General features: G+C 37.3%; 2 protein-coding genes across 6 annotated transcripts in view; one reads left to right on the top strand and one right to left on the bottom strand.

Annotated features, from left to right (window-relative positions):
- Nucleotides 1–15,168, top strand: part of fancc (FA complementation group C) — a 36,009-nt gene extending 20,841 nt beyond the window's left edge. For both annotated transcript variants that reach the window (XM_028033898.1, XM_028033897.1), the window contains 7 exons: nt 1,366–1,421; nt 1,523–1,622; nt 5,271–5,346; nt 7,390–7,498; nt 10,114–10,288; nt 11,681–11,893; nt 14,655–15,168. In XM_028033898.1, coding sequence (XP_027889699.1) covers nt 1,366–1,421; nt 1,523–1,622; nt 5,271–5,346; nt 7,390–7,498; nt 10,114–10,288; nt 11,681–11,893; nt 14,655–14,831 — 906 coding nt within the window. In that variant the 3' untranslated portion in view covers nt 14,832–15,168. The remainder of the gene's footprint in view (nt 1–1,365; nt 1,422–1,522; nt 1,623–5,270; nt 5,347–7,389; nt 7,499–10,113; nt 10,289–11,680; nt 11,894–14,654) is intronic.
- Nucleotides 15,169–16,094: 926 nt separating this feature from the next.
- The window catches only part of aopep (aminopeptidase O (putative)), a 94,656-nt gene continuing 93,368 nt past the window's right edge, over nt 16,095–17,382 (bottom strand). For all 4 annotated transcript variants that reach the window (XM_028033892.1, XM_028033890.1, XM_028033891.1 and 1 more), the window contains one exon: nt 16,095–16,634. The gene's annotated coding sequence lies outside the window, so the exon portion shown is untranslated. The remainder of the gene's footprint in view (nt 16,635–17,382) is intronic.

The following is a 17,382-nucleotide window of genomic DNA, read 5'->3' as shown; positions in this document are numbered from 1 at the left end:
AATAGGAAACATAAAAATGCGTTCGCATTCCTCATTTTGGCTTTTCCTACCGCCTTCTGACCCAGGCAGAGGGCCCAATAACAATAAACACTCACTTCCTGCCCCAGACTGCTAAAAAAACCAGGATGTTTGTTGTGTGCTGTAATTGACTCTCCTTGAAGTCATACCTCCTTCATAGTCGTAAGGTATGAAGGAGGAGGCTAAAAAAGCAGCTGTTGGGATACATGATGCTTCACACACATCCATGAATGAAAGTGAGGATGTACAATTTTATGCCAGTCATTCCCTAGAGGTGTGTGTGTGTGAATGGTTGTTTGTCCTGTATGTCTCTGTGTTGCCCTGCGACAGACTGGCGACCTGTCCAGGGTGTACCCCGCCTCTCGCCTGGAACGTAGCTGGAGATGGGCACCAGCAACCCTCCCGACCCCATTAGGGACAAAGGGTGACCAGAAAATGGATGGATGGATGGATTTGCTAACTAATCTCTGATGTGCATACAAACAGAGACATACAAAGGGCAATAGTTTGGTCTTGTTTTATAAGAATAAGGTAAAAACTGGTTTGGAGTATTTTGTGGTTGTAATTACACTGTATGGACACTTGGTGGAACTATTTGTTGTTTAATTCTGTTATAATTTGACTCATACCCTGGTCCATTTGTCCATTTCATTTAATAACTCTGTTACTGATACTATGTGCAGTTTTATCCCCTCTGTTTAATCGGGTTACTCCTCATTTGTTCATGTATGGACATAGAGCCATTTTATATTTTACCTGCAGTATATCAAGCCCCAACAATTAATACGTTCTAAATCACAAATCACTGCTTTTCCACCAGCTACCAGTAAATCAAGCAAAAACAAACAAACAAAAAAAAGAAACGCAACTGGGTCATGCATTCATCTCTTCTTACTGTACTGCTCTGCTGGGGTAAAACCTGGGAGGTATATGACATGTGAACCACATGGTATTATATGTGTTGCGTATTGAGCGCCAGATAATTAGAGACTCAGCGACATGCACGGTACAGCTGTTAAATGTTTGCACTGGGGCGTTTTAGAATGTATTAAATCTGAAACACATGATGAGTGTGGATTAGGAGGAGATGAGAAAATGAGTGTGTGGGAGTGTTAGGGAGGCTTGACAGAGTGGGAAACTGAGTGTTTAATGAGGAGAAAGTGAGAACAGAGAAACTATGATTTCAAATGTAATCATTTAGATGGTCCAACAGTGTCACCTGGTGGTTAAGCGCTCTTGTTAAAAAGTGATGTATTGTTGCCATTGTTTTCTGAACCTGCTAATATTGTTGATGCATTTTAACATGTATGGCCATAGTTGTAAAGTTTGCCCTTTTGTGTGTTTTAGCCTAAAGCTTGTGCTCAGCATTGTTCAGTATTCCTGGTTGTAAATGACATCTTCAGGTAAGTGCAGTGGATTTAATTTGAATTTAACAATAGTCTATTTCTTTGTTTCATGCTGAATATTTTGGTTATGTGTTGTTTTTTTCCCCCACTTTTGGCAGGACTGTTCTTAAACAGAATGAAAGGAATGAGCGTGTTAAAAATGTTTTTCAAACATTTACCAAATGCTTCTTCATGGAGCTTTCACAATTGCAGCCTCAGGTAAGACAGATTTTTTTTATTTCTCCTTTTAAAAGAGACTCACATTGTTACTTTATTATATGGCTTAATATTAGTCAGTGAAGCACTTTATTTTTTCTCATAGTGACAAAGATAAAAGAAAAATTAAAAAGGGGAAAGAGTAAAAAAGATTGATATTGCATTATGACATAAACTAATAAATGCAATCAGAATGAACACACAAATCAAAAATATCTATAGATCTAAACTTCTCTGCTAAAGAAAATAGTTTAAATAAAATATGCAGAAGGAAATTAAATGTCCACATTTTCTTGATACTACAATCTATTTTCCCTACATTCTAGAGAGTGAAGTGTTTGGTTGTGTGATGAAAGCCACATTAATTAAATTAATTAATTTAAGCAAAAAGATTTTGGACATAACTTGTGTAGCTAAAGCCTGCAAAAATAACAGACGAAAAAATCTTGCGTAATGATTGTGCATTTTCATAATTGAAGCAAAATAAATTGTCTTTAATATCTAGTAACTTGAGAGAAGAAAATTTAGAATGTAACTGAAAATGATTCATTATTAAAATAGAAAAAAGCTTATTTTTACACCACAGGGTTAGCTGAACACCTAAGGTGGAGAACAATTTCCTGCACTCAGCAGGAAAATTCACTGCTGATGAATCTTCACCATCATTATCACTTCATCTCCAGCTGAGAGCTCCACTATTCACACTACACTCCCATAGCTGACACCTCTACTCAACTGACAATGAATTCAAATGATTAATTTACACGTAAAACCTTTGTCCAGATAATCACCTGGAGTGATTGGCGAATATGCTGCCCTGGTGTGTCACTGTGTACTTTAGCTGAAACTCTCAGCCCTTAGTTTGGTTCTGTTGCTTTATCATCCAATTGGAAGTCCTGTATGGCCATATTGTAATTATCTGGCACCTGCATGTCATACATAAATATTAAGAGACAGTCAGTAAATGTGGTACTCTGAAACTTCACATACTATCTACAAAACTGTTATGTGAATGCTGTAAATTTCTCTTGACTTTTATCTATAAGTATCAGGGTGATACACAGTTTTAAAAAGTTATAAAAAATTATGGAATAGGTTATTTTGTTTTTGCAGGTTTGAATAAGTATGGTAAATGAAACCATGGAGTATGGAAAATTGTTTCTTTTCATATTTAATGCCTTTGTTTTTCCAGAAGCAATAAAACTGAATTCCTAAATGCTCACTATATTTCCGATGCTATTCTTGTTCCTTGAATCGCTTCATCACAATTTGAGTTTCATGTTTCTGGCATTAACAATTTTGGTTTCAGTTCAATTCTATCATAGAATTTTCTTTTTGTTTCTAATCAACTTCAATTTAGAGTTTTGAACTGATTCTGAATTAGGTGCCAAAACTATCTTATCATTTTTTTTAAAAAAATTGATAAAATTGATTAATTGATGTTACAAAATTCACAATTTAAACAACTTGTATTTAAAGCAGGAAAATATCAATCCTGATATGGTATGTCTGTTATTGATTTTTAAATGGAGCCCATCTAAGTTTGTGGCGTTGGAAGAAAAGATGTGAAATACCCTTTTTTTTCCTCTTTTTCAGACACCATCTTTGTCACTTTTTGTGGTTTATGGAAGACACAGTAATTGGAACACAAATCAGAACTGACTATTTTCTAATGAGTTTTTTTTATTACTTTTTATAGCCTCAATAGTATTTTTTTCAACAAAACTTTTAAAAGTAGGCTTTCACAATTAATTGCACTATATAAAACAAAGGTAACTAAAGATCTGGACTTTAAAGTATGAAATAATTTCATCTCCAATATGGCAAAATCTAAAACAAATACCTGGTTGCTCTGATTTTTTACAACTAAAAAATCCAGTGAGTGTTCACTACGTCAAATATGATAAGACTGAACTGGAAATAAAAAAAGGTCTCCATTTACAACCCCAAATGAAAAAGAATCTATTTCTCTCACACTTTTTAATTTACATATAATGATTAAGATAATTAATCATTAATATTTATAAGGTATATTTCCACAGAACTTCCAAATGACTTGTCTCCATCAAGGGTATGTGTTATATTTGAGTTTGCTCAGTTTACATTTGATTTGTTTTAGATATGACAATATTTTAGACATTTAACGTCCGACAGTGCCTGCTCAAAAACATCTCCGTCCGCAGGGAATACATCAAACAGAACCCCCTCGCTCAGGAAAAGCTGGTCTCTCTTCTTCCTGAGTACGAGGTCGCATTTATGATCCACTTGTTGGCCCACGACCCTCATTTCACAAAACCACGAGTGTCTGTGGTTCATGTTGGAAGTCCTGATGACCAAGAATGAGAACAACAGTCCAGCGTTTCTTAGGAAGGTGGTTGAGAACATCAAACAAAGCAAAGTCGCTCAGTGTCTCGAAGATGCAACGGCCAATGAGAAGCTTTATAAGGTGTGGCGATTCAGGCCACTGATTCCATCGGCTAGACATTAACATGTTGGCACAGCGTTAATCAATCCAGCGTGCTTCTCAACATCAGACAATGCATCTAACTTCACAGAGAACATTCAGCAGCTTCAGAAGCTCTAATGGTAGTTTTGTCTTTTTTGTCAGCTCATCATCAGTAATCCCTGGGCGTCGCCTCTTCAAATACTCATGCATGGCCCTTGTCCTGCTGTGGTTTGCATCCAAGACTTATAGGACATTCAAACCTCCATTCATTGTTGTCTGACTTGAAGTACCTCCATACTTTAGTTCATTTAGCCTGTGGCAACTTTAAAACCTGGCTTAATCAAGAGCGAAAAAGAAATTATCCATAGCACGCAGAAATCAATCAATCAATCAATCAAATTTTATTTGTATAGCACATTTCAGCAGCAAGACATTTCAAAATGCTTTACATCATTACAAACACAGAATCACAATGCAATATAGAATCAATCATTAAGTCAAGTTACATCAATAAATTTGTAATTGATTACATTTCAAATACAATTCTAAACAGGTGGGTTTTTAGTTGAGATTTAAAAGAAGTCAGTGTTTCAGCTGTTTTACAGTTTTCTGGAAGTTTGTTCCAAATTTGTGGTGCATAGATGCTGAAAGCTACAGAAATGTATGAAACTCTCAATGACCAACTGCAGCAAGTGACTTTACTTTACACACACAGCAGTTTGGTAGAAAATGTTTTATTTTTTATTAAAAAGATACATGTATTTTTTAAAGATATGTTGAGTTTACACAAGATTGTCTCTATTAAAAATATCAGAGGCGATTGATTAATATTAGAGATTCCATGGACTACGAGGATAGACTGCAGCTGTCCAAATACAATGCGTTATGTGCATTTTCAAAATAAATTTCTATAATTTGATTAAACGTATACAAAAAAATCTAAAAATGTGTACGTGGAAAAGCCTTGATTTTTAATATTGATATTTGCGGTCGGAGCAATCAGAGCTGATGGAAGAGTTATGGTGTTTGTATGGACCTCTGTTTCAGTTGCTGTCATGTTCCTCCAAATGTCTCGTATTACATGTCACATTACACAATTGCTCCAACATTATCTCCGTACTTTTCAGGATGTCATTTGAAGGGTGCAGAAAATGACGTGAAGTCTTATCTTCGCTATTGAGTTAAAATTCGTTCCTCTCTTTCAGACATCTGCATCTTTAAAAGCCTTCTTCCCACAGTCCCCTCCAAGTCTTCTGATTCCTCTCTTTACCATGCCTTCAGGTCAGTGTGCTCATACATCTTCACTGAGTTTGTCTGCCTTAACTCCTGGGAAAAATGCACAAAACTCTCCAGTGTGAGTAATAGTGTAATGAAGTGTTATTTAGCAGTGCGTAAACAGTTTTTCTTCAACAGAATGAATGAGCAAGTTGGTGTCGTTATATGTAACATACTTATGCTGTAACTATTTTTGTCAGATATTCAAGTTACTATGATGTGAGGTGTCATTACTTCTCCAACTTCGAACACAGGTTTAGTCATTTGCTTTGCCAGCTCTTGGGCTTGATCATAGTTACACAAAGAGGCTTAACTGCATTGAGTAAGTGTTGGAGTTTTAAAAAGCTCTATGTGGGGGAATGTGTACGGTTGAAGAGATGCAGAGTAGGTGAGTGCAGGAATGCTGCTTATCAGTGTATGCCCAGACTGGCCCACAGGCAAGAATTATTTACATGAATGGAGCCATTTAGGGACACACTGAAGCCCTGCCAGAAATCACAGTTAATTATTACTCTGTGTGTGTGCGGGTGTGTGTGTTTGTGGTGAAAAGTAATATTTCACTAGGGACTGAATAGTAATGATATTGTAAAAAGGTGAAAGATACAAGTTTCATGGATTCTGTGTAAGTCATAAATACACAAATAGCATTGCATTCTTAATAGTTAGCCCAAGGGGACCTTCAGATATTTGTTAGTTTGTTTGTCGAGCTGAAATGTTGTCTTGTCGTAGGAAGATGTCCTTGTTATAGGAAAAGTATTTTCCCAAAATGCAGTTCCTAACTCTACACTGGTCATCAAAACAACTTGATAGCTGTTTTCTTTTCTTCTTTATAATAACAACAGCAAAAACTATGAAACAACAAAACAAGCTGAAGACATTCGATTCAAGTATCCTTGAATTTAGAGTCTTCTTAGATATGTTCAATAACAATTCCTTTCACTAGACCGTGGGAAGAAGCATCAGCTTCACTTTTAATTTCTTTTGTTTTGTTTTGTCATTTTAGCCTTGTTTTCTTTTCTTTTGCTCAGTCTTTGTAAACTACTTTGTGAATTTTCACTATGAAAGCAGCAATATAAGTAATTTACTCACAACAATGAAAGAGATGCAACTTAAAAACAAGGAAAATAGCATTAATTAGTCCTTTGCCACTTTATACTCCCATTTATTAGCAAGCCCTTGCTATTTTGTCCATTTTCAATCTGTAAACAAATTGCAGGTTGTGTTGTAGTTATGTTTATTGTCTTTAAAATGTTCAATAGCAATTCCTTTCACTAGATCGTGGTAAGAAGCATTAGCTTCATTTTTTTACTCAGAGGTGGGCTACAAAAGATGTATAAATTGTAATTAAGACTAGAAAAAATTGCATTTCCTTTCAAAATGCAATGTGAGGGCTGTAAGCTGAATATTTTAAGTGAAAATTACAGAAGCATTTGAAGTCAACTGCAGAGGATGTGCCAAAATGTAAGAAATGGGAAGAAGCAGCAGCAGACTAAGACAAAAGCCTGCAAAATGCAAATAAAGAAAACTGTAGAAGAGAAGGGAAAACTTTCAGTCAATGCAAAAATCCCAGCCAAAGACTATTAGAAATATGTGCAGAACACTGTTTACAAAACTAAGCAGGGTTGGAAGGAGGGTTTGAATTAGCTTTGGAGAAAGGGATGAATTTAGGGTTGTACTGACATGTGGAAGGAGGGTAGGAATTAGGGATAGAATAAGGTTATAGCAGATTTTTTAAAAGAAATTATGGGATGTTCTGGGCACTTCAAACAGGCTGAAAATGATTGGAAAAAGCTGAATATTTCATAAACCGTAGAAGATGTCAGTACCAAAATACATAGTCTGAATGATCAGAATAAGGTAATAGTTGAAAGGTTGAAATAGTACATAGTATGCAGAAGTAGTCAAGTGGCACAAAGTGTACTGGCATAAAAGTAGAGCATTCACACTAGTCGTGATCTTAGAGTAACATTTTGTTAGACGTATTTTTGCCCTTTTTTAAAAACACAAATACCAATTACATTGATTTAACGTAAGTTTTTTTTTTTCCAGAGATGCCTCAGGAGAGTTTGAAAAACCACCTGATATGGGTCAGCAGCTCATTACAGAGACTGACTGAGGAGGAAGAAGATGAGGAAGACTCAGATAGTAGCAATATCAGGTGAGAAAGAGAGACTCGACAGCGAAATGTGCTAATGTGCATCTGCTTCCAGCGACATGTTGGAATCCTGTTCAGCATGGTGTTCCCATTTCCATTAGTTGCCATTGAGATGGTGGTTAGTCAGTAATTTCCCGTTGCATCATAGCAGCGCGGTCCTGGAGCACAGTGTGGCTTCTCCAAGCATTCATTAGAGGCCATCAGCTTTGGGGGGGAAAAGAGCACATTGGAAAAAAGAGACGTTATGAGGTCCAATAAATAGTGAGAGAAGTAGTTCAGGACAAGCAGAAAGCAGGGAGAAGGTGCACACATTAAATAACATCGCTATGGAAAAAAGAAAACATGTACAGTTGTCTTGAATGAACTCATTTTTTTAAAAAAAAGGAAGATTGGGTTGAAAAATATGCACAAAAAAACAAAACAAAAAGAAAAACAGATGATGTCGTAAAGATGGAGACGGGTGACTTGATACCCTCAGGATGCGGTTTTTGAACAGGGCCTATTATCCCGCCGCCGCTCAAATCTGAAGCTCCTTTCAAAAGTCTCTAAGCGAGCCAGCGGTGGTAAATAGTGCCTTGCTGCTGCCAAGGCCCTGCAGAGGACTGTTGGTATGCTGAAGCCAAGTGGAAGGGAGGATGAGGAGAGAAATGATGGTATTAGAGGAAATGTGAGAATCATCTTTACTCCTCAGTCTTCCTATTGCCTTCAGTGTTACAGCTGTGCAGCTCGGTGTAGTCTGCTGCAGCATTCTTAATTTCCAAATTGTTTGCAATCTATTTTTGTCACAGCAGTCCATAATTTTCACATTTTTTATATCCACTCCAGCTCTCTAAATGATTTCCTCTTTTTAAAAGTCATCATACATATTCAGGACACTAATATGACTGAAGAGACTTTTCTCTTTTTGAAGTTTATCAGGTTTATTTCAGAGTTAGGACACTGACCCATCCCTGTGCTTGTTGAACAAAATGTTGTTTCAGCAATTTGAATTGCACTGCCTGTGCTAACCATGACAGAGAATATGTCTGTTGCAGTGAACAAAGCAGGAGGTTATTGTCATAGAATATATGTGCATGGCAGGAAGATAGTTGCAATGGAGGTGGCTTTAATTAATTATTTATTTATTTATTTACTTATTCATTTATTTTTTGCTTGGATCCCTTTTTGTGTTTATTTTTAGATTTTAGATTAAGAAAAATTATACTGTTTACTGCAAAATTAATGTCAAAGGCTTGAATGTCATACATTTCAGATTTTTTAACTTGAACTCTTCTTTTTTTATGAGTTACTTAATTTAGGCTGAGGTTAAGGAAAGCCACCTCAAAATTGTTATGTATTAGCTTGCGGTATCTGTTCTAAAGCTGATTCTGATTAGTTTGAGTTGACTTTCTAGTTGGGACACATAACTGTATCAAAGTTTTAATCATTTAACTGTTGATTTGAAGTGAAGTTGACACAGATTTGTTCACAGTACTTTTTCTTTACCATGCCATTCACTTTGTGTGCTGCACTACCAAACTTTAGAATATACACATGTTCTTATATTAAATAATATTTAAAATATGTTAAAATAAATGCAGCATGGGGGCTGCACCGTGGCGCAGTTGGTAGCACTGTTGCTTTGCAGCAAGAAGGTCCTGGGTTTGATTCCCAGCCCAGGCTCTTTCTGCATGGAGTTTGCGTATTTCCGGCTCTCTCCGGGTACTCCAGCTTCCTCCCACAGTCCAAAAACATGACTGTTAGGTTAATCACAGCTGGTGAGAGTGAGTGTGTGTGTATGTGCATGGTTGTTTGTCCTGTCTGTCTCTGTGTTGCCCTGCAGACTGGTGACCTGTCCAGGGTGTGCTCTGCCTCTCGCCCAAAACGTTAGCTGGAAATCGGCACCAGCAACCCCTCCTAACCCCACTAGGGAGAAGAGTGTACAGAAAATGGATGGATGTATAAATACAGCATAGTGTCTTGTATTTGATCAGCTGTCCATTGAACAACATGTCAGTCGACCCCTTTAAAAAAAAAAAAAAAATAAACCCAACTTCTTTGGAAGTTGGGTTTATTTCTGCTGCTAGGAAACACTTAAAATTGTCATTAATTTATGAAACTAATATGACTTAATAGCTTCAGACTAATCAGATTAATTGCTATTAAGTTTTATCTTAGCTTTAGTTCATGAGGTTGTGTGAAAACTATTGGGGTAAAAATGATGACTTCACAGTGGGTTTTTTATGAAAGCGGGAGATGCATAGCATAGTGTAAAAACTGAGACTTGGGTGGGCTCAGTGCCAGGGTGTTAAAAGAATTAAACCAGACCACCCAAACCACTTCTATAAATGAGCTGTTTACTGCTCTGTTTGCATTGCACTGTGTTCCAATTTCACTAATAATCTATGTTTTTACACAGACATAGCACCCTGCTTACTCATTTATTTCAAAAAGGAGAAATGTTTTCACTCTTCACAATTTTCATCTTGACAAGGAGAAAATAAGTAGAGATTGCTGATGACTTTTACATTTAAATAATTACGGGTGATTTCTACCATCAAACTATTTTTACCCAAATTTTCATGAAAGATTTAATTACCTGTTAACCTGTGATCGCTCCTCTTCCTCCTGTCCTACAGAGGGAACCATAAAGTCTTTGAGGCGTGGTTCCTGCTGGTTCAGTGTGGCTACTGGGTGCAGATGGTGGTCCAGCTGCTGGTCACATCAGGTCCCGAAGACTGTGGTCCCCTTCTCTGGTTACTGACCTTTTATCATCACCCCACCAACAGGTGGCACCACAGAGCTTCACAGCTGGTGAGAGTTTTTCTCATAAGTGGCGTTTGCAGTACCTTGCCAAATATTTTCTTCACAACCACAGATTTCAATATATTTTATGTGATAAACTAATACAAAATAACTCTTAATTATGAAGTGTTTTTTAACCACTTTTTTAATTTGGGGGGTTAGGTTTAGGGTATATAATTTTATATATAATTTTGATTTCACATCATCCACCCATTGTCCAATATTCTTATCCCTTGTGTGATCACGAGGGGTGCTGGTGCCTATCTCCAGCAGGTTTTGATTTAATTTTTATAATATTTATTATTTTTTACCTAACTTATTGGTTTTATTCTTGTTTTTGGAGGATTTTTGTATCTGGACAACCATAGTGAAAGAAACCTCTTGTACTTCAGGTGTTTTTATATTCTGTGATGGAATGCTAATGTTGCTTTTATTTTTTTTACCATCACCAAGGAAGTTAAATCAGTCAGTCAAATCGAGACCATCGATGACCTTTTGGGCTACCTGCCAACTTGTGGCAGTCCTTAAATATGACTGCTCACACACTCTCAATATAATCTGACTGAGATTGAGCTATTTATTTCCACTTTGCAATCATTTTCTTATTTTGTTGGTCAATTGCCTTAAATCTCAGAATGCATTGAAGGTTGAGTTGTAAAGTGAAAATTTTAAGGCGTATGAATACTTTTGCAGGCTGCTGTATTCCTGTATGATATTGTCCTTTTTGCGCATCTGTTTGCTTCCAATTGTCACTGACTAGATGAAAGTGTTTTGAAATGTGATGCAGACGTCTGTTTTCGCCTGTCTGAGGAGTTACGAGGTGCTGTAAACTTCAGTTGTGTTATGTTGCTCTGCTGGAGCTAAATTGCGAAGAACAGACTTATAAGGTGCTGACATTTGTTTTGTGAGCTGAGTGGACACAGTGTGGATAAAATCTCATCAAGTCGGCACAGCATCATAACTCAACCAGGCAACGGTGTGGAAGGTCTGTTATTTTCCTGCAGACAGGTGTGGTGTTGCTGAAAGCCAAAGAGCCAACACAGAGAAGGGAGATACATTAAAGAATAAATAATGGATGACAACACCACCCTCCCTCCCCTCTCTCATGTGAGAGGTAGTGGAGAGCTGAAGAGAAGGTGGTGCAGATGAGCGAGGGGAGCTGGGTGAAAAGGGGAATGCAGTATTGATTTCTCAGTGAGCGTCTGGCCAGCTGGCCTGAGGTTTGTCTCCGTGTCTCCTGTTTGTCCGCCTCTTCTCATAACCATCGGAGACTCACCACCCCTTACGATGACACGCTCATCTCGCATTAGGCTTGCCTTCTGTATCTCTTCTAAATAATAAGTGTGTTGATCTTTGTTTGCAGGAAGGTCACAGTGAGTCACATGACCTTTCTGTCCCCAGGTCCAGGCCAAAGCAGCGTGGGACCACCTGTACAGTCTTTTCTCCATTGTAGCTCATCTTCTTCCTGCTGACCACCTGCAGTCTTTTATCAGTCTACTGGCACCGAAACCTCAGCAGCCGTCCCTTGCCCCGTCGTTGACCCTTAACCTTTTGGTTAACTTTGCTACTTTTGGTCAACTTCCACAGAGCATATCAGCAGAGATTACACAGAAGGTGAGTAAATTATCTTCCCTTAAACCTCTTCATAGCGCATCACATTTGTCCTGTTACCACAAAATCTAGTGTATTTTGTTGGGATTTCATATGATAGACCAACACAAAGAAGCCCCTAATTATGCAAGAAATCAAAATACATGGTTTTCAGGCCTGATTTCAACTAAATAAGTCTGGTGATAATGACTAGTTTAATATTCAACCTGTTTTTACTGTAGCCTGGTAAAGACCAGCCCCTCGTACTACACATTACTTCGTATAGAGGGTCTGGGCTCTCGGCTGTTGAGAAACAAATGCTTCTTGGAGGCATGGACTGTGTTGAAGTTTTAAATTTTACCCAATTACTAAAGTTCTCCTCTGCAAAGAGAGAAGTGCTGATCCGAACAAGGTGGCTGTTAATGTTAATTCAATATTTGGAAGGGTTTCCAACAAGGACTGAATGGCTTTCATCACTTCCTCCACTGCCGTTGGTAAAACTACAGGCAGACAACAATTCTAAAACAGTGCAGAAAATCGACATCATCGTTTACAACTTCTCTTTACTGTTCGCTGATTGGCCCAGTTAATATTGACCGGAGACAATCCGAGTCAAGGGTAGAAAGCCCAGACTGTGCTGGAAGCAAGAATTTTTTTCGAGCTGACTTTTTAGTTTTACTTAGTTACTTACTCTAATATCATTTAAATAATATCCAGAATGTGATCAAGCTGGTCACTGAAGGCCTCAGAGAATTGTTTGTTTCAACTTTAAAGAACAAACCACATCATGAAGACCAAGAAACACACCAGGCAGGTCAGGGATAAAGTTGCGAAAAAGTTCAAGACAGGCAGGCTGACAGAGGATTATTCAATCCATCATTCAAAACTGGAAAGACCATCGCTTTCTCTCTTGCTAAATTAACAGGGTGAGTAAGGAGAACATATTTTAGAGAAACTGCCTAGACATCCATCGTAACTTTGAGGAGCTTCAGCTCAAGTGTGAGATTAAACAAATACTAGTCATACACTCCAGAAAACAGGCTATTATGGAAGAGCAAAGAAGAAGCCATGTACAGGACACAGCAAACCATGTAAACATGGTGCTGTGGTCAGATGAGACCAAAGCTGAATGTTCTGAAAAAAATTACAAAATCACTCTAAGACCATCTCCAGAATGACATGCTGTAGGCTGCAGGAGACTTGCAGTGAGATTGGAAATTTACCCTCCAGCTGGAAAACTTAGACTTAAACGGCGGCATGGTGTAAATCAAGACAAAAGAGTGGGGAAAACCATGCCACACATTTCAGTTTTCTTATGTATAAAAATTAACTTAAGAATTACTCACTTCTGGTTGGTTCATCATTTACAATTTCTATAAAATACATCAGGCTTTGTGGTGGTATCAGGCATCTGAAGCTTATGAATACTTATGCAAGGCACTGTATATGTCTTTCTCCTTTGTATTCCACGCATCCCTGTGGGATGCGTGGAATACAAAAAAGTAACAATCAACTAGTTGATTTTTGCAATGAAATGTTCAGTAACTTTAACAGATGAGCAGTAGGAGGCCTAAATTCCCCAAGCAGAAGAAAACTAAGCAATGCAGTCTATTAAAAGATCCTCTGTTAATATGATGAACAAGTTTGGTAGTTGGGAACAACATAGCTGAATGTTTAGGAGTACTGATAAAAACATGTTATGAAAACACTTGATTTGCACACTGTTTATACTCTCAGTAATGTGATTTCTAGCAGTTTATTGATTACTATTACTCTTTGTCACATCCTCTTTTTTCTTTAATAAACATTTGGTACAGAACCCAAGAAAACATTCGCAATCACAAAAAATATATTTTTTTTTCTGTTTTTCTTTATGTCCTTTACATAGGCTGTCCTGATTGTTCAGCTTTAACTTTGTAAAAAAAGCACCTATTCAGAATTTAAATGTCTTGTGTAGAAAAACTGAATCATATATTGTTTATTTCAAGAGAAAAAGGCTTAATAGAAATTAAGTGCATAAAATGTTTAAAAATAATTATTTGGTTCTTACAAGTAGGTAAAAAAAAGACCTTAAGGGAATAAAAGAACTTCTAAAGAAAGGACAATTTAATTGAATAATTTGGATGTAAAGAACTAATACTTTTTTCCTTTCATCTTATCTTGTACGTATTACAAGGGGATGATAAGGTTCAATCTTAGATTAGGCTGAACTTCTTTTTTCAATCAGAAACTGGTCTAGGGTTCAGCTTCTTTCCTGCCCAAGCAGTTTGAAATGATGAAAGAAAAAGAACATCTGCATAAAATAAAATCTAACCATCATCTTGGTTATTTAATAGTTGCAGTACACCCTAAATTCTGTTATATTTTGCTTCCAAGAAGCCAGACTTTATTCAGATTACCTAAATTGGTTTTTAACAATATTTCCTGAGGCTTTTCAAAAACCTTTGGAAACTGGCTCCTTTTTAAATTCATTTTCCGTCCAGTCCTTATACCTAACTATTTTAAGATTTTTTTTTTTCATTAATTGTGAAACCACTTGAAAGTAAGCTATGAATCATTCAGGCATAAATACATGCTTGTAACTTAAGGAAGGGGCTGGCAGAGGGAAAAGATGCTTTCTGAGTTACTCAAGAGGTAATTGTGGGTTTTCAGAATTATTTCTGTCAATTGAAATACCACCTTTTTTCCTGCAGTAGTTTGATGAGACCAGATCATTTCCTTTTCAGCCTGTCATGGGCGACAACTTGTTGATTGTGTGTGTGTGTGTGTGTGTGTGTCACTCCAGGTGGTGCATCAGTCTGGTCTGCAGGACGAAGCAACACGTGTTCTCAGCTCGCTGCGTCTCAGACTGAATGACCGAGGCAGCTTCGCAAACGACAGAGTTCAGCTCAGGATCGAGGAACTTCACAACACAATAAAAAATAAATGTAAGCCAGATGCGCCCTCACAAACTGACACATAGCTATGCTGCTGTGTTGGCCTACGGTGGCGTGAGGCTGTTGAAAACAACACAGATTAGAGGACATGTGGAGGGCACAGTTATAAACACACAAGTAAGACAGTTACATGTCCCACAAACACTGTTGAGCAGTGAAAGATGCCCATGTTAGGAAGCATCTGCGTGTACGTGTCAGAGTTCGCCCGCTCACTAAATTTCTAAAATACAAGTCCCATCAAACTGCACAGGCTGAATGCAAGGCAACAGCAAGAAATACCCAACAGTACCAGTGATTGTGCTTTACTGGTGCATGGAGAGTAGATTATTGTAAGTATGTTATAAATAAACTAAATAGTTCTGCTCATTTGTGTATTGTGTATTTCTTTGTAATTGGGAAGGATCACATTTACTATAACAAAATCACAAATGTAAGCACCCATTGTGAAATGCATGTATACTTAATATTTCAGATTTCTATGAAGAATGTAAACATTTCCTTGATATCTAGTTTTAATTTGTAAATTTACAGTGAAATTGGATTTATTTTACTTACACCTGAAAAAAGAAAAGATACAAATCTATCTACTTTCCTGTATGTGTTCAGACAAGAGATGCATTTATGTCAAAGCACAGGATATTTTGTTTGGTTAATTTATGAATATGGTTTCTAACTCATTCACCTCAGAAAATGTATGTAGAATCTTGGAGCATTTTCTGAACTGAGTTTTTGACAAAAATAGATCTTCCTATGGTTTTGTGGGTTGTATCAATGTGCTTGTAGAAAGAGAAACAGTGACAGGGTAAAGTTATAATATTTAAGTTTCACTTATGCCAGATTTTGAATTTAGTTGCTTCTGTTTGTTTTCATTATTTGTTGTTTAAAAAGATGCCATCTTTCAAAGCAGCTTGGGTTGCTTTTGAAAGTAAGCTATGACTCCATCTAGTCTGTCTGGACTAGATGGAAAATTTGCTATGTGGAGCAGGTGTTGCCTAGTTGTGCAGCATTTTAACTTTTTTATTTTCAAGTTGTCCCACAAATTCGGATAAGAATTTACAAGTAGATTTCTGCAACTTAAAAAAAACAGCACTGCATTTCTTACATTAGACTTAGCCAAATTTATTTCTGATATTTTGAACCTACTTGGCTAAAGTTCTTTAAATTTGGTTTATAGTGGTTTTATGTCCTACATAGGACGGGTCTCATTAATAGACCCCTGTGTGATATAAAAAACATTGGGATAAAGGAATTTGAGTTTAGGATAAACAGAAAACACAAGAAGCAACTCATTTATTTCTGTGGAAATGTTTATTTACTATAAAAATATTATCTTTCTAAAATTCATTAAACCAACACAGAAAAATGCCCTGAGCTGTCTGGGGTCAGTCTTATTGCAGTCAAGAGTGAAGTAGGAATAACGTCTGTGAAATTTACCTTCCCTTAAAGAATTTCCAGTCTAAACTTCAGAGAACCATTTAAGACTAAACAGACTGAACTCATCCCTAAACACACCTACGACAACATCAACTCAAGCTCACAGTGTTAAACATGTCTGAGCTTTTATTTGTGAAATCCCCATTTTTCCTCCATTAACATTCAAAAACAATGAAGAATGACGGTTTTTATTTTGCCTGACAACGCTGTTCCGCTACGAACAGCTTGTGTAGTCCCATTGTAATCGAATACGCTGGAGCTTTCCAGTTGGCTGTAGAGCACAAAGGCAGCCTTCTGGTGTTCCTGCAGAGTCCCAGAGAAAGACGGAGCGAATGCTGCATCCTCGTACATCCTCCGGGCCAAACTCTTGTTGTCTCTGTCCACATTCTGCAAACCTACAAAAAACATAAAAGACACACATTGGAACATTGCGTAACATTTGGTCATCAAATATCCAACATGAGGTGAGCCAGACCAGTAAATAATTTTAGAGTCCATAGCAATCTGGGCCACGACGCATTAAACTGTAGTTTAGAAGCTTAGCCTTATTTGTCTAAATATTTATCAATGATGAAGATTTAATATGTATGGCTTAATGGCAGTTAGTGGCACTAATATGTATGAATGTTTCTCTTTTGCTGCCATTAACTCTATTCTCTTGGTTTTTCTATTTTTCTGTCAGTAGTAAGTAGTCTTGGCGCTTCCGATATGAAGCCATTGACAGATCTATTGCTGCCATAAACTGTGTGCTATTTTTCACGGAGCGTAACCCTGGCCCAGTGTGTGATGTACAGTTTACCGATCAGTTGGTTTCCTTCAAAAACAAGTATTAATAATTAAACAAAGCTTAAACTTATTTCCTGATAATTGCATCAAATGAAAGTTTTAACAGTTCAATTGAATGAAGCATCAGCTGTTTGTTTGGGACGTGCCAGATGGAACCGGCACGTCAGTTGTAGTGGACTGTTGTTAGTGGACTGGACTCCTGTTCCTGCTGAACTGAGCCAGTGGTTCTATAGGACTGATTATCAGCTCAGTAGGCACAGGAATCCCAGCCCAAATGTCTTTCTCATCCAAAGTTGGCTGTGAACAGATTATTTTCTAGTTTGTCTTCAATAACACCAATGCAAACCTACAAGAAAC

The sequence above is a fragment of the Xiphophorus couchianus genome, chromosome 12, assembly GCF_001444195.1.
Source record: "Xiphophorus couchianus chromosome 12, X_couchianus-1.0, whole genome shotgun sequence".
Classification (NCBI taxonomy): Eukaryota; Metazoa; Chordata; class Actinopteri; order Cyprinodontiformes; family Poeciliidae; genus Xiphophorus; species Xiphophorus couchianus.
This window is presented reverse-complemented; position numbering and strand designations above follow the sequence as displayed.